At 43.5% G+C, this 14,204-nt stretch overlaps 1 protein-coding gene across 2 annotated transcripts in view; it reads right to left on the bottom strand.

Annotated features, from left to right (window-relative positions):
- The window catches only part of EVA1C (eva-1 homolog C), a 24,780-nt gene that overhangs the window by 3,100 nt on the left and 7,476 nt on the right, over positions 1–14,204 (bottom strand). For both annotated transcript variants that reach the window (XM_029086573.1, XM_029086574.1), the window contains exon 4: positions 4,320–4,463. In XM_029086573.1, the coding sequence (XP_028942406.1) occupies positions 4,320–4,463 (144 nt within the window). The remainder of the gene's footprint in view (positions 1–4,319; positions 4,464–14,204) is intronic.

The raw sequence follows: 14,204 nt of genomic DNA, 5'->3' as shown, positions 1-14,204 counted from the left end.
TGCAGGAAACCTGCTTTGGCAGGAGGGTTGGACTAGATGATCTCCTGAGGTCCCTTCCAACCCCTTCCATTCTGTGATCCTGTGGTTCTGTGATTAACTGGGTTTCGAATGGTAGTATGGAAGGGAAGGGATCAGAGCAGGTGGCTCCACTGCTCAGAGGCTGGAGTGGGTGGCTGTGACAGAAGGCAGCACGGGCAAGTGTCAGCCCTGCCGGTGTGCAAACCTGGCCCTGGCGCTGCAGCCAGCCGGAGCTTCCTCAGTGTCCCCAAGATGCTCCCTCACACCAGGAGGACAGGAGTGTTTGCAGAGGTGGTGAGTGGTGCAGCCCCAGGCAGGGCTGTGCTGCTCATCCCCACCGAACCAGCCCCAACCTAGCAATACTCTAACCCGACAGCTGGCAAGTGCAGGGCCGTGCAGACACGGGAGCCCCAGGAGAAGGGGGGCACTCAGTGACACATTCTCCTCCCTTCACCACCACCCACAGAGCTGGCACACCGGGAAGCATGGCACCACGATGGTGGCAAAGAGCACCCTGCTCACAGGGTTAGCTGGGCGGGAGGAAAAGGAGGTGGGAAAGGGGATAAAGTAACTGGGAAGAAGACTGAGAGGAAGACAGGGTGGGCAGGAAAGGGAGAAAAGGGCAAGTGTGGCAGGCAGAGCAAGCCTAAGGGATGGGCTGCACAGGCAGAGCGTCAGGAATTTTCACCTAAAGATCAGAGAAACACCAAAGGGGACGGATAGTGCTGTGATTTCTTGCTAGGGACAAGTAAGGGCAGCTCTCGACCTGTGACTGGATTCATGTACCAGCCCCCGTGGAGCTCCAGGAACATCAATGCAGCTGCCCCTGTTTTCCGCCCTCTTGTCTTCTACCCCACAGGGGGTGTGCCAACCAGTGGACAGGAGACAAAACTGGCCTACAAATTCAGGACTGGACTACAGTCAGATGCTAAACTGCATCTAAATACTGGTTTTTGATGAAGATAATTCACTGTAATTCTCAGAGAAATGTTTATAGTCTTGTGTGACATTCTCTGCACAGCCTCTGAGACAAATGGTCACCGAGGAGGACGGTGCTCAGGATGGGAAGAGATGTGCTGGGTGGGAGTGGACTGTGTCCTTCTCATTTAATTAATTTTTTCCCTTGATAAGTTTTCACACTCAAAATAATTAGAAGTGCTAAAAGCAGGTGCATCCTGCTGACATTGAGAGTTCACTTATTCTGAGTTAGATGAATGGGCCCTTCAGATACCCAGATCTTGGCACCTGTTCCCTGTACTATGTGAAGGCAGATTGATTGATTTTCAGACTGATGTGAAGGGGAAAAAAAAAGGAAGAAATTTCAGGTATGAAGCTCACCTGTATCCCACATAGAAACACTTGCCAGTAAATAGCGTTAAGGAAACTTAAATGGAATAGAGGAGACTGAGGTTTTTGGGGCTTATCATGATTCTCCTTTGAAAACAACTTAAAATAGCACTTCTGTCTGAGCAGAACTTTGCTTTGTGTGTGGGCTCAAAGTCATAGCTGTTTCCTTTCCCGATTAAGGAATTTTTGTGGGACTTTTTACTCCTATTTGTAATAGAAGACCAAAAGAGATAGGGGACAATGAGCTCATTTCTATTTTGGTTTGTACCTCATTGAAATTCTGAACTGTTTTCCAGCAGCAGAGCATTTTTGCTGGTGTATGAGGCAGTCAGTGAGCAGGTTGGTTGGTTTTCAGACTGTACTCTGCAGGCCTGGCTGTTATGAACAATGTGCATGTGTTATGAACAACATCCTGGGAGGACACACCATCCCCAGTGACTTTGTGAAGCTCCTGTCGCATGGCCTGGTGCCCAGGCTGGGGTTCCTTCATCTGTGCTGATGTTCCTCCTGCTCCCCTCCCAAGGGGAACTTCCCAGGGCTTTGCTTGCTAGAGGACTGAATAATTTTCCCCATGTCTTCCAATCAGGTTTGAACAGCAATTTAGTATGCCACTCAAATATTTGTTTTAGGGGGATGCTTAACTCAAAATGGCATGGACAAAAAATGCTCCTGACTGCTTGCATTGTTCATTTTCATTATGGTTTCATTTCAGACACGAGGACTTTAACTAGGATAGGTTGCATCAGGTCACTGAACAGAATAACTGGTACTAGCATGAGGAATTTTTTATCAAGATAATCACATCTGTACTACAACTTGTGCCAGCACTACTTTGTCAAGTAAGGTTGGAGTCAGTCACCTCCTGCAAGCTGCCAAAGGCAGCCCACAGACAGATTTTGAATGGCATCCAGGGAGTACACACAAAACACGGGGCACTGGGAGCTGTGTTTCCTAAGAGGGGCTCCTGAAGTCCAGCCTCAGCAAGAGCCAGGAGATGGCACCTTGTGCAGACATGAGATGATGCTAAGCAGGTCATTGAGGGCATTGAGACTGTGAGAAACCAGCACCTCCTGGCTCCTGCTAAGTTTTTACTAGCAGGAATTCACTGCAAAAATAAAAATGCAGCCAGCCACACTAGCCCTAAATGGTTGTTGATCACTGAGGTGATGTATGTTTTTTCTCACATTCCTGACCATAATGGAAATACTTTCAAGTGTGGCACAGTCCTCACAGAACGTGGTCTGCTCTGTTGTGCTCCTGTCACTTCAGGAGGAGGCCTATTTACCTTAGCTTGGGAAACATCAGATTAGTGAGGATCTTCTAGCGAGGGGAAAGAATGTAAAATGTCATTCTGGAATATGCCCAAGCTCTTCCCATGTTCACTAGATGATCTGTAAAATAACTAGACCTGCAAATCATTGGCTAATGCTTCAGATTGCACAGCTCAGTAGGATTTGGCAAAAGAAAAAGTCTTCAAAATGTGCCAGCAACACACAAGAACACTATTTATTACCCACGTGCTTTTGCAAAACCACTTCACTATATAACAGAATGCATAACCTCACTGTAAACAAACATACACCAGTTTTCTAGTACACACGTGTGCAAGAAAGATCTGTTATCATTATCCTTACTCTAATTAAGGAGAATTCCACTGACTCATTCATAAAGTTACTACAGCATGAAGGCAACTGCACAATAATACAACCTGTTAGTGCAAAGGCAGGTCTCCAGCTCTCTTCAACAATAGAAAGCTGAATTACTGCAACACCTCTCACCTGACAACTAACTCACAGGGAAACTAAAAAAGAAAATCTCTCATGCTAGCAAGGAAGCAGCCAGGGCTCATTTTCCCCTGATCTTCAGGTACACGGTGATCTGGTAATCTATCCTACACTGCTGTTCCCAAAAGCCCGTCTCAGATAACCCGTGCCCTTTGACCACTGCTCGCTAGAGATGCAGCGAAAGGACTCTATGATATGTCCCTGTGGAGCTACTGCTGTGGCTCCCTACAGACCAGAAAGAGCCAGAAAGGAGCTGGGCTGGCAGCTTTCCAAGAAGTGCGCAGTAAGCAGAGCAGTAAGTTGGTGAAAAAGCTTTCACCCATCCTTCGGCTGAAGCAGAGGCATATGAGAGACAATCACCCCTGACCCTCACACTTCCACCCCACAGCTAATCAGCAGCAGAAAGCAGAGGCTGAGGAAATCTGTTTGAAGCTTCAGAAAGGCACAACCATACCTAAAACTGTGCAATACCAAAATAAGGCACTACATTGAAGTTCTGCAACCACTTTTCCCTCAGCTTTATCGATATTACACGCTGCTGTCCCATGATATTTACTTCTGAGAAAAAGAATCGTAGGGAATTATTGCTTTCCCCTGACGTAAAGATATTAGTGTATGGTAAATAATATGGAAAACTGTTCCCTCTTGTCTGAGGAATGAACTGAAGTAGGCTTCAGTTCTGCAAGGGATGTATACCCTCAAACCTTTACTTTTAGTGAGACTTTGCCTATGAGAAAGGAAATCCCTCCGCAAGGCTGAAGGCCGTAGGTGTGCTCATGTGAATCATATTTCAGGACTGGGCTTGTACACAGTGCTTCAATTATGCTGGACTGCTTTACCTGCACTGATGGCAGGCAATGCCAGGTTATTTTTTCTAGCGGGTCAATTACATAGAACAGACTCTTATTTTGATAGTATTTCTCAAAATATTAAAACACATACTTTATATTTTATTGCCAACTGCATTTTTATAGGAAAAAACCCCTTAATGCCTGAGATTACATTAGGTGCAGCTCTGCCCATATTTTGGTTGTTCTTGTATGGCTACATCACAAACTTCCTACGTTAAAAGGAAGGGGAGATGAAGGAAGCCTCTGGTGCATGTATGTGGCATTGTTCTGCTTTGCAAGCAGATTGAGGGGTTTAAAATGCTCCTGCCTTTGCTCTTACCACATGCATAGCTGACGTTAAGGTATTTTGTCACTCCAGGTAGGCACGGACTTCCAAAATCCCGGCTAGTGACAATGATTTTGCATCTCTGTTTCCCATAACACCTTTTTGATAAAACTTCTAGCGCCGTGTAAGACAAACAGTCTGAAAGAAAAAACACATACAATAAATACATAACATGGGTGTTACCAGAAATGACAGCTGCTACATGCACAACTAGAGATACAAATCTGCTATTGATTTCAGGCGTATGTTTGCCTAAGCAGGATTTCAGAATTAAATATTAAGATTTGTCATGCAAGGAAGTCAGCTGCAATGAAAATGTGAACTTGCAGCAAGCTAACTACCTCATGCTGACTTCCAGGTGCATACTAAGGTTGCAGTAAGATTCATGTCAAGCTCCAAATGGGGGGCCTAGACCTCTATGTTCCCTTCATGATGACTTAGGAAAAATAAGCACATCCAAATAGCTCTCCATCTAGTCCACCTCAAGATGAGTGTGCAAATAAAGGGAGATGCAATGCTGTTTGTAGGTCTTTCTCTTGGTCCCTAGGTTATTGAGATGATTTGACTGGATGCCTAACTTCTGTTTAAGTCTCGTGAGATCAATTTTTGTGTGCCATAACAGCTAGGGCTACAGCAAAGTTCGGTGTGTTAAAGGTAGGTTTTGATTTCTTATGCCTGTCATTGGTAGGAGCCATTCTGCTGTAGCAAAGAGGTCAAAATGGGCTCAATATTTAACCAGGGAAACATTTGGCTTCTTCCTCCCATACCAGATTCCAAGCTGTTCTAGTAAGGCTGCCACCACAAGCCAAGTTGGCATGCCTAAAGCAACCTCAATGGCATCTACACTGCACTGCCTTCATGCCCTAATTACATGAGGTAACCCACATCATTTTCAAAGCAGCCTAAACTACTCCTGACTTTGTGCAGACGAAGAGAGTCCAGATTGCTGAACCTCTCACTGTGGACTGAGCATGAAGCATGTGCTGTGTGTGAAAACCTGCCGTGCTAAGACCTACACTTGCAGTTAGGATTATTTTTATTCAAGACTTAATGCCTTCTATCACAAATTATAAAAGAAAAAAACTTCATTAGCAGGCTTTTGCACTGAAGTTGAAATTATGTGAATGGGAAAGTGTATGTGTCAGACAAACTTTAAAAAATCTGCTTTAAAAAAAGAAAGAATGTCTCTAGATGTGATTAAATTCCCGGTATCCACATGTCCTAAACTCTAAGCCACAAAGCAAAAACATCCCTTAGTTTTGGCTTCTAAACAGAAAGCATGCAGAAATGGCAAGTCTGGAGCAAGTTATACTTTTCTGAAGCTGTCTGCTTATAGTCAGCATTACCTCACGCATTTTGTGACTTTCTGTGGATGACAGATATTTCTCACTCTAATCTTTTGAGGCAGGGACATTCTAGAGGTCTGAAAGCACTTCTCTGGGCATTAAAACAGTCCTTCTTCCTATAATAAAACTCAGACAAGGACGGCCTCTTGTCAGCTTCCAAATGCTGAAGCTCATTTGTGCCTCTTTAGAAGAAAGAGAAACAGTGCTTGCAAAGACACTCTAAAGGTTTCCCAAATCAGTCTTGTTTGAAAAGAAAGAGGAGGTTTGAGACTGGAGTTCCTGACAAAGAAGACTGACATTTAATATGTGAAAATGGGGCAGATTTGTTTTAGAGTTAATCCCCTGACACCCGTCACTTACTAATAAGTCATATACTTGAGTGGGGCCACTGGGAGATACTGGGCTGATCTGTTTGTTTGGCAAAGGGCTCACAGGTTACCTTGGGACATGGATTTTTCGGAGAGCAACTCTTCCTTTTTCTTTTCAGAGACCTAAAATCCTAATGCCCGTGTGTCCCAGGAGGCTGCTGGGCAGGCAGGGAAGGCTGACCTAAGCCACTGGGTAGTTCTGACTGAGGAACTCAGACGTTTCAGTTTCCCTCCCCAGCAATTCTATATGAGTAAGAATATATTTGGGTGGACATTTTAGGCAGCCAAGTAGCTTATTTTGGCAAGTAAGAAAACAACTGAAGAATGTTGGGAGGAATCAAATGATTCATAAATTAATGGATTGGGAGCACAACAGCAGTCTGGCAAACTGAATTATGTTTTCTACAAAATTTCCTCCCTGGGAGCTACTCACAGTGTCTTAAAAAACAGAAGGCTGTTGTACTGATGGTTTTCTACAAATTCAGTGATACGGCGAGTACATGTTTCATTTTGCCTTTGGTAGATGTTTGCTCATGTTTCTGTGGGAGTTAATAGCTCCTTATCATCTATATTCATGTTGGATTTGGTTGTCATATGCCTGCAGGCTCTTGGCAGGCCAGTTTTGGAGAATTTCCCAAGGCTTGCCTGGTGTCACAGGTGAGCAAATCCAAACCAAGGCTGGCTTGCTTTTGCAGCAGAGCACAGATGTTAACTGGAAAGACCTGTAACAAACCCCCAGCCCCATTTAACGGCTTCCTCTGCCCTAACAAGATTTTGGCATTTAGTGATTCAGTCAAAAAATGTTCAGTTTTTTTTCTCTCTGGTTTATGCGCGTCCTTGCTATCTCCTGGCAGTTATGATGCCAGCTGAGCAGTGAGTTCAGCCTGGAGGAATTCTGTGTACTCGTTACCGAAGGCTACTTTTTCAACGTCTGCAGCTTTGTCTGTACTATATCCCACGAGCAGACATTACAGAAGTGTATCTGCACTGAAGTCAGAGGAATCAGTGTTTCGTTTCAACCAAACCGGCTTGAGGTCTAATAGCAATCAAGCTGCAGTGACGCAGAGCTCACACTAGGAATAACTTATCCTCCTTCTGGTCAAACGCCTTATTGCAGGGTCTGGAGGAGGAGAGGACTTGGTCAGTGTTGCATTTTGAGTAAATGAGTAAATGGTCCTACTGAACAGTCCCGAAGAAATCACCAATCAGCAGATGAACGTAAATATGCAATGTGTCTTCTTCCTGAATATCTAAGGAATGTTTGAGTTACACATGTTTACGGGGCTTGCTAAATCGGTACCATATGTTTAAAATAAACTGCCTGTTGAAGGCACTTTCCTGGTGTGCCAGAAGGCTGGTGGCAACGACCAGCAGTGGCAGGAAAGGCAGCGATGTGTGGCTGGGAAAACACTCCATTCTTCTTGCCTTTCTCCCAAAGTTGCCTGCTACACACCAAGACTGTTGGTGGATCTTTTGAAACAGACATTTCTATGGATGGCATGGAGATACGGGTGTCAGGAAGAGGTTCTTAATGCAGTAATAAGCTATCAAATCTGACTGCAGCTATTTAACAGTTACAGCAGAATGCGTTGTTTCTGGAGGAAAGGCTCTTTCAGCTCCCTAATTAGCTTTGTTTAGGGAAGTTTTGGCATGCAAATGACATGCCATAAATCACACAGGCTTTAATGTGAAGCAATTTGTCTTCTGGTTTCTTAAAGCTTCTCTCAATTCAGACAGGAGGAGCTTTCCCTCCCATCCTGCCACACAAGACCTGTGGGTGATGGAGCAGCCAGAGCTGGCCTGAGCATCTTGTGCCAAGCTCTAGCAACAGCATCCTGTTATACTCCCTCCAAACATTACTAATTGTCTTCTCTCACATCACTATGCACAGGGTGAGCCTCAAGACATGGTGAGTAGGGTATCTGTCTCAAATATAGATCCACATGACATAAAAAGCAAAGTGCTGGTAAAGGGCCAGGGCACCCAAAAAAGAAATTCTTCCACAATTTGTCAGTCCAATACTGGAGCCCAGCTGCTTCTTGCTTTCATCCTAAACTGCTGGCTTACGGTGCTTTATGCTTTCTGGGCTGTGCCTACCCGCAAAAGAATATGGAGCTTGCTTTTAAAATCGACTGAAAGCAGAGATTTCACACTCCCAAATTGGGATGGCTTGTGCTTTGTGGAGCCCAGATATCAGCTCTGGGGATAAGAACTGACAAGGGGAAACTATGGAGCTTGGAGCAAGTTAAGGCTGCAGACTCCTAAAGAAAGTTACCATAATAATATGGTAATTTATGCAAGAACATGGCACACAGGGTCCTGCCTATGCATCAGAAAAGGGACATTTAAACCTCTGATTCTAGCAAAAACACACAATATGATCAGTAGCACTGATCATATTGTGTGATCACACTGTCAAAAGTGTTGCTGATACCTTTATATTCCAGGTCCAGGTATTGTCAGTAAACAAGGCAGTATGATACGCTAAAAACACTACTTACTGCCAGCACAGGCCATTCCTTAGAAGTGAATACAGCACCAAGGCTTTCTGAAAAGCTGCACCCTTTCTCTCCCTCTCACGGCAGTGCCTGTTGTGAGGCCCTTGCCGCCTGCATGAGATTAGCCCAATGCTTGATTTTATTTACAAGCGGTTCTGAGTTCAGAATTCCGTCTGTAAGTATTTTGCACCAAAAAAAACCCCAACCCAACCTGATCTTTCTCTCCTTCTTGCACGTACATGTGCACAGAGTGGGGGATCCACCTGCCAGCACAAAGACCGAGGGCAAGAGACAAGAGGAGTTCCATGCTTGCTGGCGGCAGCAGGAGCCAGATTCCCTCCGCTCAAACGCTCGTGCTTTGTTTTGCACCATTCTGCTCTGCATGTGCACAGGCAAGAGTTCCTTGGCTTATTTCAGACTTGAGTGCAAACTGCACTTTCCAAACAGGTCAAAAAGCTAAGCTAGGAAAACTTACACTCAAGAAAACCTTGAAATTGCTAGGAAAGAAAACATTAAAGTGATGTGCACCTGAGGGTGCTCTGAGCAACTCCAAACAGTTGCTCAGCAAAATGTGAGCTTCCCCGTTCATCTCAGCAGAAAGTTAACTAACTCTAAAAATGGTGGCTGCTCTCTTCTTCCCTTCAAACAATCACTTCTCATCCTGACATTGCTTTAACACCTTTTCTTTTTGAGGAGCTTTGTCATGACAAGATTTTTTGGGGCCAAGGGGTGCAATGACTCCTACTGGCACCTTTTGGGGCCCAAAACACCTACTAAGCTTCCCAGTTTCCTCAAGCTGACACAGATAAGGAACTTTTCGTATCTGATGTCTGCATACAATCAGAGTTGACTTAAGGCTTTTTGTGGTGGAAGCAAAATTGAACAATTTTATCCTTGCTTTTGCACCCATACAATTCAGTTGACTGTTGTCTCCCACACCAAAAATGGCAAGGCACCAGTAGCAGAAGCTGCAAAGGGAGATGTGAACCCACCCCAAGTTCCTGAGCCCTGGTCCTGCTACAGAACCATGCCTCTGCATCTACCTCACTCACACCATCCCTCTGCCTTCACAGCTGGAGCACATTTGCTTTCATGGTGTCCCTGTAAGAGGTCCTATGCTGTGTTACTAAAATAACTGCTCTGCAGCCTCAGCCTTTTTCCATTCAGGAGCCTGCCACTTGCCTGACTGCCCATAGGGCTTGTGCCTGAAATCAGCCCCACAGTTAGGGAGTAAATATATGCAGAGCACATGATGTTCAGGAATGGAAGGGCACACCCAGGCCTTGAACCAGTGGGACCTGCAGCCTAGAAAGGACTTAGTCACCTTCTCTGAAGCAGCTCTGAGCTACAAGCTCTTGCTTCTTCCCCCACGAGAAGACTGGGCTCAGTGTTTCTGTTCATTGACTAAGTGCTCCTTGAAGTGTCTGTACTTCAATATCCAGTACTTCCTAAATTTTGGCCAGCTTACATTGTTTGTGTTTTATGGCACCTAGAAGTCCATGGTTAGCATGAACCTAGTAACTTCAATGTGTAAGGATTTCCAGATCTCCCTATAGCCATTTGTACCTTTACTTCATTTACATCTGCTCTCAGGAGACTTATATGGGACCAGCTCACACTCACAGGAGTATACATCTTTTAGTAAGAGAATGAAACCAAAAGCTTTCCAGTCACGGTTAGTGAATAAGAGACGCAGCAGGCCCTTTGAATTGTCCACAATACTGATTAAAAAAAAGAATCACACTATCACAAAATACTGTTACATTACAAAATCATGATGGCTTGTTTGGCTGTAAGGAACCTAGAAGATTTTGGAAATCTCTCTTTCCTGCCTTGCTAACACCCTTTCTTCTTAGCTGAATGCAATTTCACTGGGAAGAGGGGATTAGGACAAAACCCAGCCCCAGGGTGTGTCATGCCATGGTGCAAGCTGTGATGAGTGATTCTCTATCATCTCCTCCTTTAGCCTTACAAAAGTGGGATCAGGTAAAAGAGAGGGCTGTGCTGGAAAGGACCCTACCTTCCAGCAATGAAGATAGGGAACTCAGGGCTCTGCTGGTCATTAGTGCTCAAGGAAGTGCACATCTGACCAGTCAATGCACATCCAAGCAAAATTTCTGGGAAGGACATTTTAGTGTTCCAGCTTGCAAGTTGCAGCTAGAGGTGACCCACTACCAAGCCTTCTTTCAAGTACTTTCATGTATTAACAAGAGTAATTTATGATTTGAGAAGTGTTTGTTGACCTGAATCTTCCTTGTACTCTCCATGGCAACCTGACCTGGCACAACTCTCTAACTTCTTTTGGCCAATAAATTTTCTCTTTCCTCATGCACATGTTAGTACAAAATATAAAAGAGATAGTATGTCAGAAAAGGCAACAATTCACACAGGAACAAACTACTACAGTTTCCTGCTTTGATGTTGGGCACAATAGATTCCTCTAAGCAGAACCATCTGCTACAAAACTGCACCCAAAAAAGTTTTCGTTTTCTTGTGATGTTTTTGATAATCTTAGTAAAACAGGGAAGTTACTTTCTGTAAAGTCTGTACAGTCTTAACAGTGACATTCATTTGAACGGCTGCAGAAGCAGGACACAGCTTGGAGTTTTTAATTTTCCTGCAATGATCCAGAGATCTTACAATGGAAATAATTCCCTGTGCTTCAATGAACTCTGTTACTTATGGTAGGAGCTTACTTTGCAGAAGAAACTTTTCCTGAAGGCAAAATATGAGAGAAGATTTTATGCACTGTTCTTTGAAGTAGGCAACGGTGACCACTCACAGGAATGAATGGCTCTGTTGAGAAGTTGGAGAGCAAGACCAGAGACATGTAAAAATTCCATACTTCAGTTTGATGGTGGAAGTAATAAAAACCAGGAAAAATATTTTATGGTGATCTTATATGGAAATTTCACATTCTTTGACAAATCCCCCCTCTCCCCTGAACTGCACTGAGCAAGACAAGTGTTCTAAGTGCAGCTTTTTGTTTCTGGTAATTTTTAACAAAAGCAAGAGACAGTTTGAAACAAAGGGTGCAAGTTACACACATAATTAAGTATCAGTCTTGGGACTGAAGTAGTGCTGTCTTATCAGCTACGGTACATGTTAGAGACTTTCTTCTATTTGTAGTTCACATCTTTATCCAGATTCAAATCTTCTCTTCATCTGAGTCAGAACAGGGACTTGAATGCCTGTTTCCCATAACCCATCCTGTGTTGGTTTTGTCTCGTGCTAAAGCTGTTCCATTGCCTAGGGTAAGCAAGACTTAACCAGACCAGAGGACAACTCTACTGTAAAGGCTTTATCTAGCAGGGATGACACCATGATGCCATTACTCTTCTTCCTGCTCTGTATTGAAAATGGCACCTAATTTACATTATTAAACTGGCTCGGAAAACTAGTTCCAAGAGGAGGCAGTCATGTGGAATGTTAGGCTGAGGCTCAGGAGTCTACAAGTACTCCACAGATATCACCAATACCAGAGACATATTTATATAGTCTATTTCCTATATGGAGAAGAGCCTCTGTGCTAAATAAATTTTATGTTTTCCTGTGTTCCCTTTGAAGCAAAGCACCAAAAATCTGTCAGCTGATTTGATAGACTGTTCACAGAAAAGTGATAGTTCAGGATACATCTCTCTCAGTCCAAAGCTGCTGTTAGTCATTAATTGCTTATCAGCTATTTCACATGTAACACAAGGTCATCAAAATCTAGAGAAGTATCTAATTAATTCAATACCCAGTACTCCCAGCAGGACCACATTAAGTATGGATAGATGCAAAACTCTTGAGCTCAACTTCCTATACTTGTCATTAGGACCTACAGATGACTTCTCTTTTGCATAGTGCTAAAAAAACGCCTCTCAGTTTTCCTGTGATACAGTGAGGGAAATGGAAAAGCTCAAGTTTAGGTTGAGATGCACAAACGTGGGTAGAAACAACGTGTGCTGGAGCAGATTTAGCTTTTGCTGCAAACATACACAAGTATGGGGGCTCTGATTCAGGAATGAAGAGCAGCTGAATTAAGTTTTCTAAATTGTCTCAAATCATTAAAATCACATTGACATTCTAATTACCATTGCTTTCCCTGAGAGAAAGGTACACAGGCATTTAAAAAGTCTAATCATGCACCCACTCACAGCTGTACATGCTTAAATAACCACATAAATAAGATTAAACTTGAGATGGATAGATCTGGAGTCAATTGCATTTGTCTCCTAAGTCTCTTGTGATAACAGAATGTGTACTCCCAAGCCACACAGGTGCTTCTGAAAATTATACTCACTGCAGAAGGCTACTGGTCACTGGGCACTTTAATTAAGTAATGGGAAATCTCCATAAGGATCTACCTTCTGCAGATCTACCTTGTGTTTGTCTCAGGTTTTATGCTCTCTCCTATTACCACAGTTTTAGGTTGCTTTATGGAACACAAAACCAGCAACAGCCAGGGTGTTGCTCAAGAGATGCTCATATGCAGGGGACCACAGCAGACTGCTGCTGTTGCAGTTGCAAATTCTTTCTCTATTTATACTGGGAAACTTTATCCAGTATGAAGGGTTTGCAGTACTCTGATCTGTGAACTGTAAGTGCTGACATTAGAGGCAAGTGAGTGATTTCCAGAGGTGAATGAAGTGCGAGAAAGAAGTATGATGGCAGCCTATTCATCAACAAAGCTCTCTCTGCTGCTCTGCTTTGCGTCATACACTAACACCACCATCATGAAGGACGTATAGGTCTGTCAGAAACCTGCTAAACTGTGTCCTCCACAGAACAGATAGGCAGAGATAAAGTCTGTGTGAAGGACCACACAAGATATCCAGTGTGAAACACACACCTGGCAATTTTAAATAGACTCTCGTCTAAGAACAGATTACAATTTTCAGCCAATACATTTTTAATAATATCTATAAAACTAAATAGAAACATTGGCTTGCAGACAAAGAGCTTTTAAGACTAATTATTGATCTCTTCCTGATGTTCAGAGATGCTTCGTATAGATTTCACTCGTAGCATGTTTCCTAGGAGTTAAAGTCAGCCTTTGCACAGGGCTGGCATCAGTGATGTACGCCCTTCCCTGTGTGGCATTAAGGGGTACAAACATGAAAATTTACCTTCATGCTTTTAGTGTCAGTCGCTGAACATATTACTCATACAAGCATCAAGCACCCTCACAACCACATGCTACTATAAATGTAGATATTTAGCAATAAAAAGTGAGTCATAAGTCATTAATCATACAGCAGCTGAGACTATACAGTGAAGTCAATGACTGGGTAGTGCTGTAGACCATACAACTACTAATGACGTTTTGGGTTCTTTTACCTATTCAAAAGGGCATGGTCTTTGCCTGAAAGTGTTCACAGTCTGACCAAAGTTATATTAATATTACAGAAACTTTAATATATTGTTTATATATTAATTACTAATACAGTGACATTAATATTATATATTTATATATATATATTGGGATGCACCTGTACTAGTAAATAAACAGTGAGAGGGCATGTTTCTGGCACTGCAAAGCAGTGCTCCACTCTGATAAGTATGGTCCCTGCACCTGTCTGGCCCAGGCCAACAACATCCTCTCAACAACTCCCCATCACAGCTGAGGAGCTAGCTCAGGCCAGGGAGCAGCACGGAGAAGCAGTTTGCATGCAGTCATGATGC

The sequence above is a fragment of the Antrostomus carolinensis genome, unplaced genomic scaffold (assembly GCF_000700745.2).
Source record: "Antrostomus carolinensis isolate BGI_N321 unplaced genomic scaffold, ASM70074v2 scaffold3708, whole genome shotgun sequence".
NCBI lineage: Eukaryota > Metazoa > Chordata > Aves > Caprimulgiformes > Caprimulgidae > Antrostomus > Antrostomus carolinensis.
Note: the sequence above shows the minus strand (reverse complement) of the source record. Positions and strands in the feature narration are given on the sequence as shown.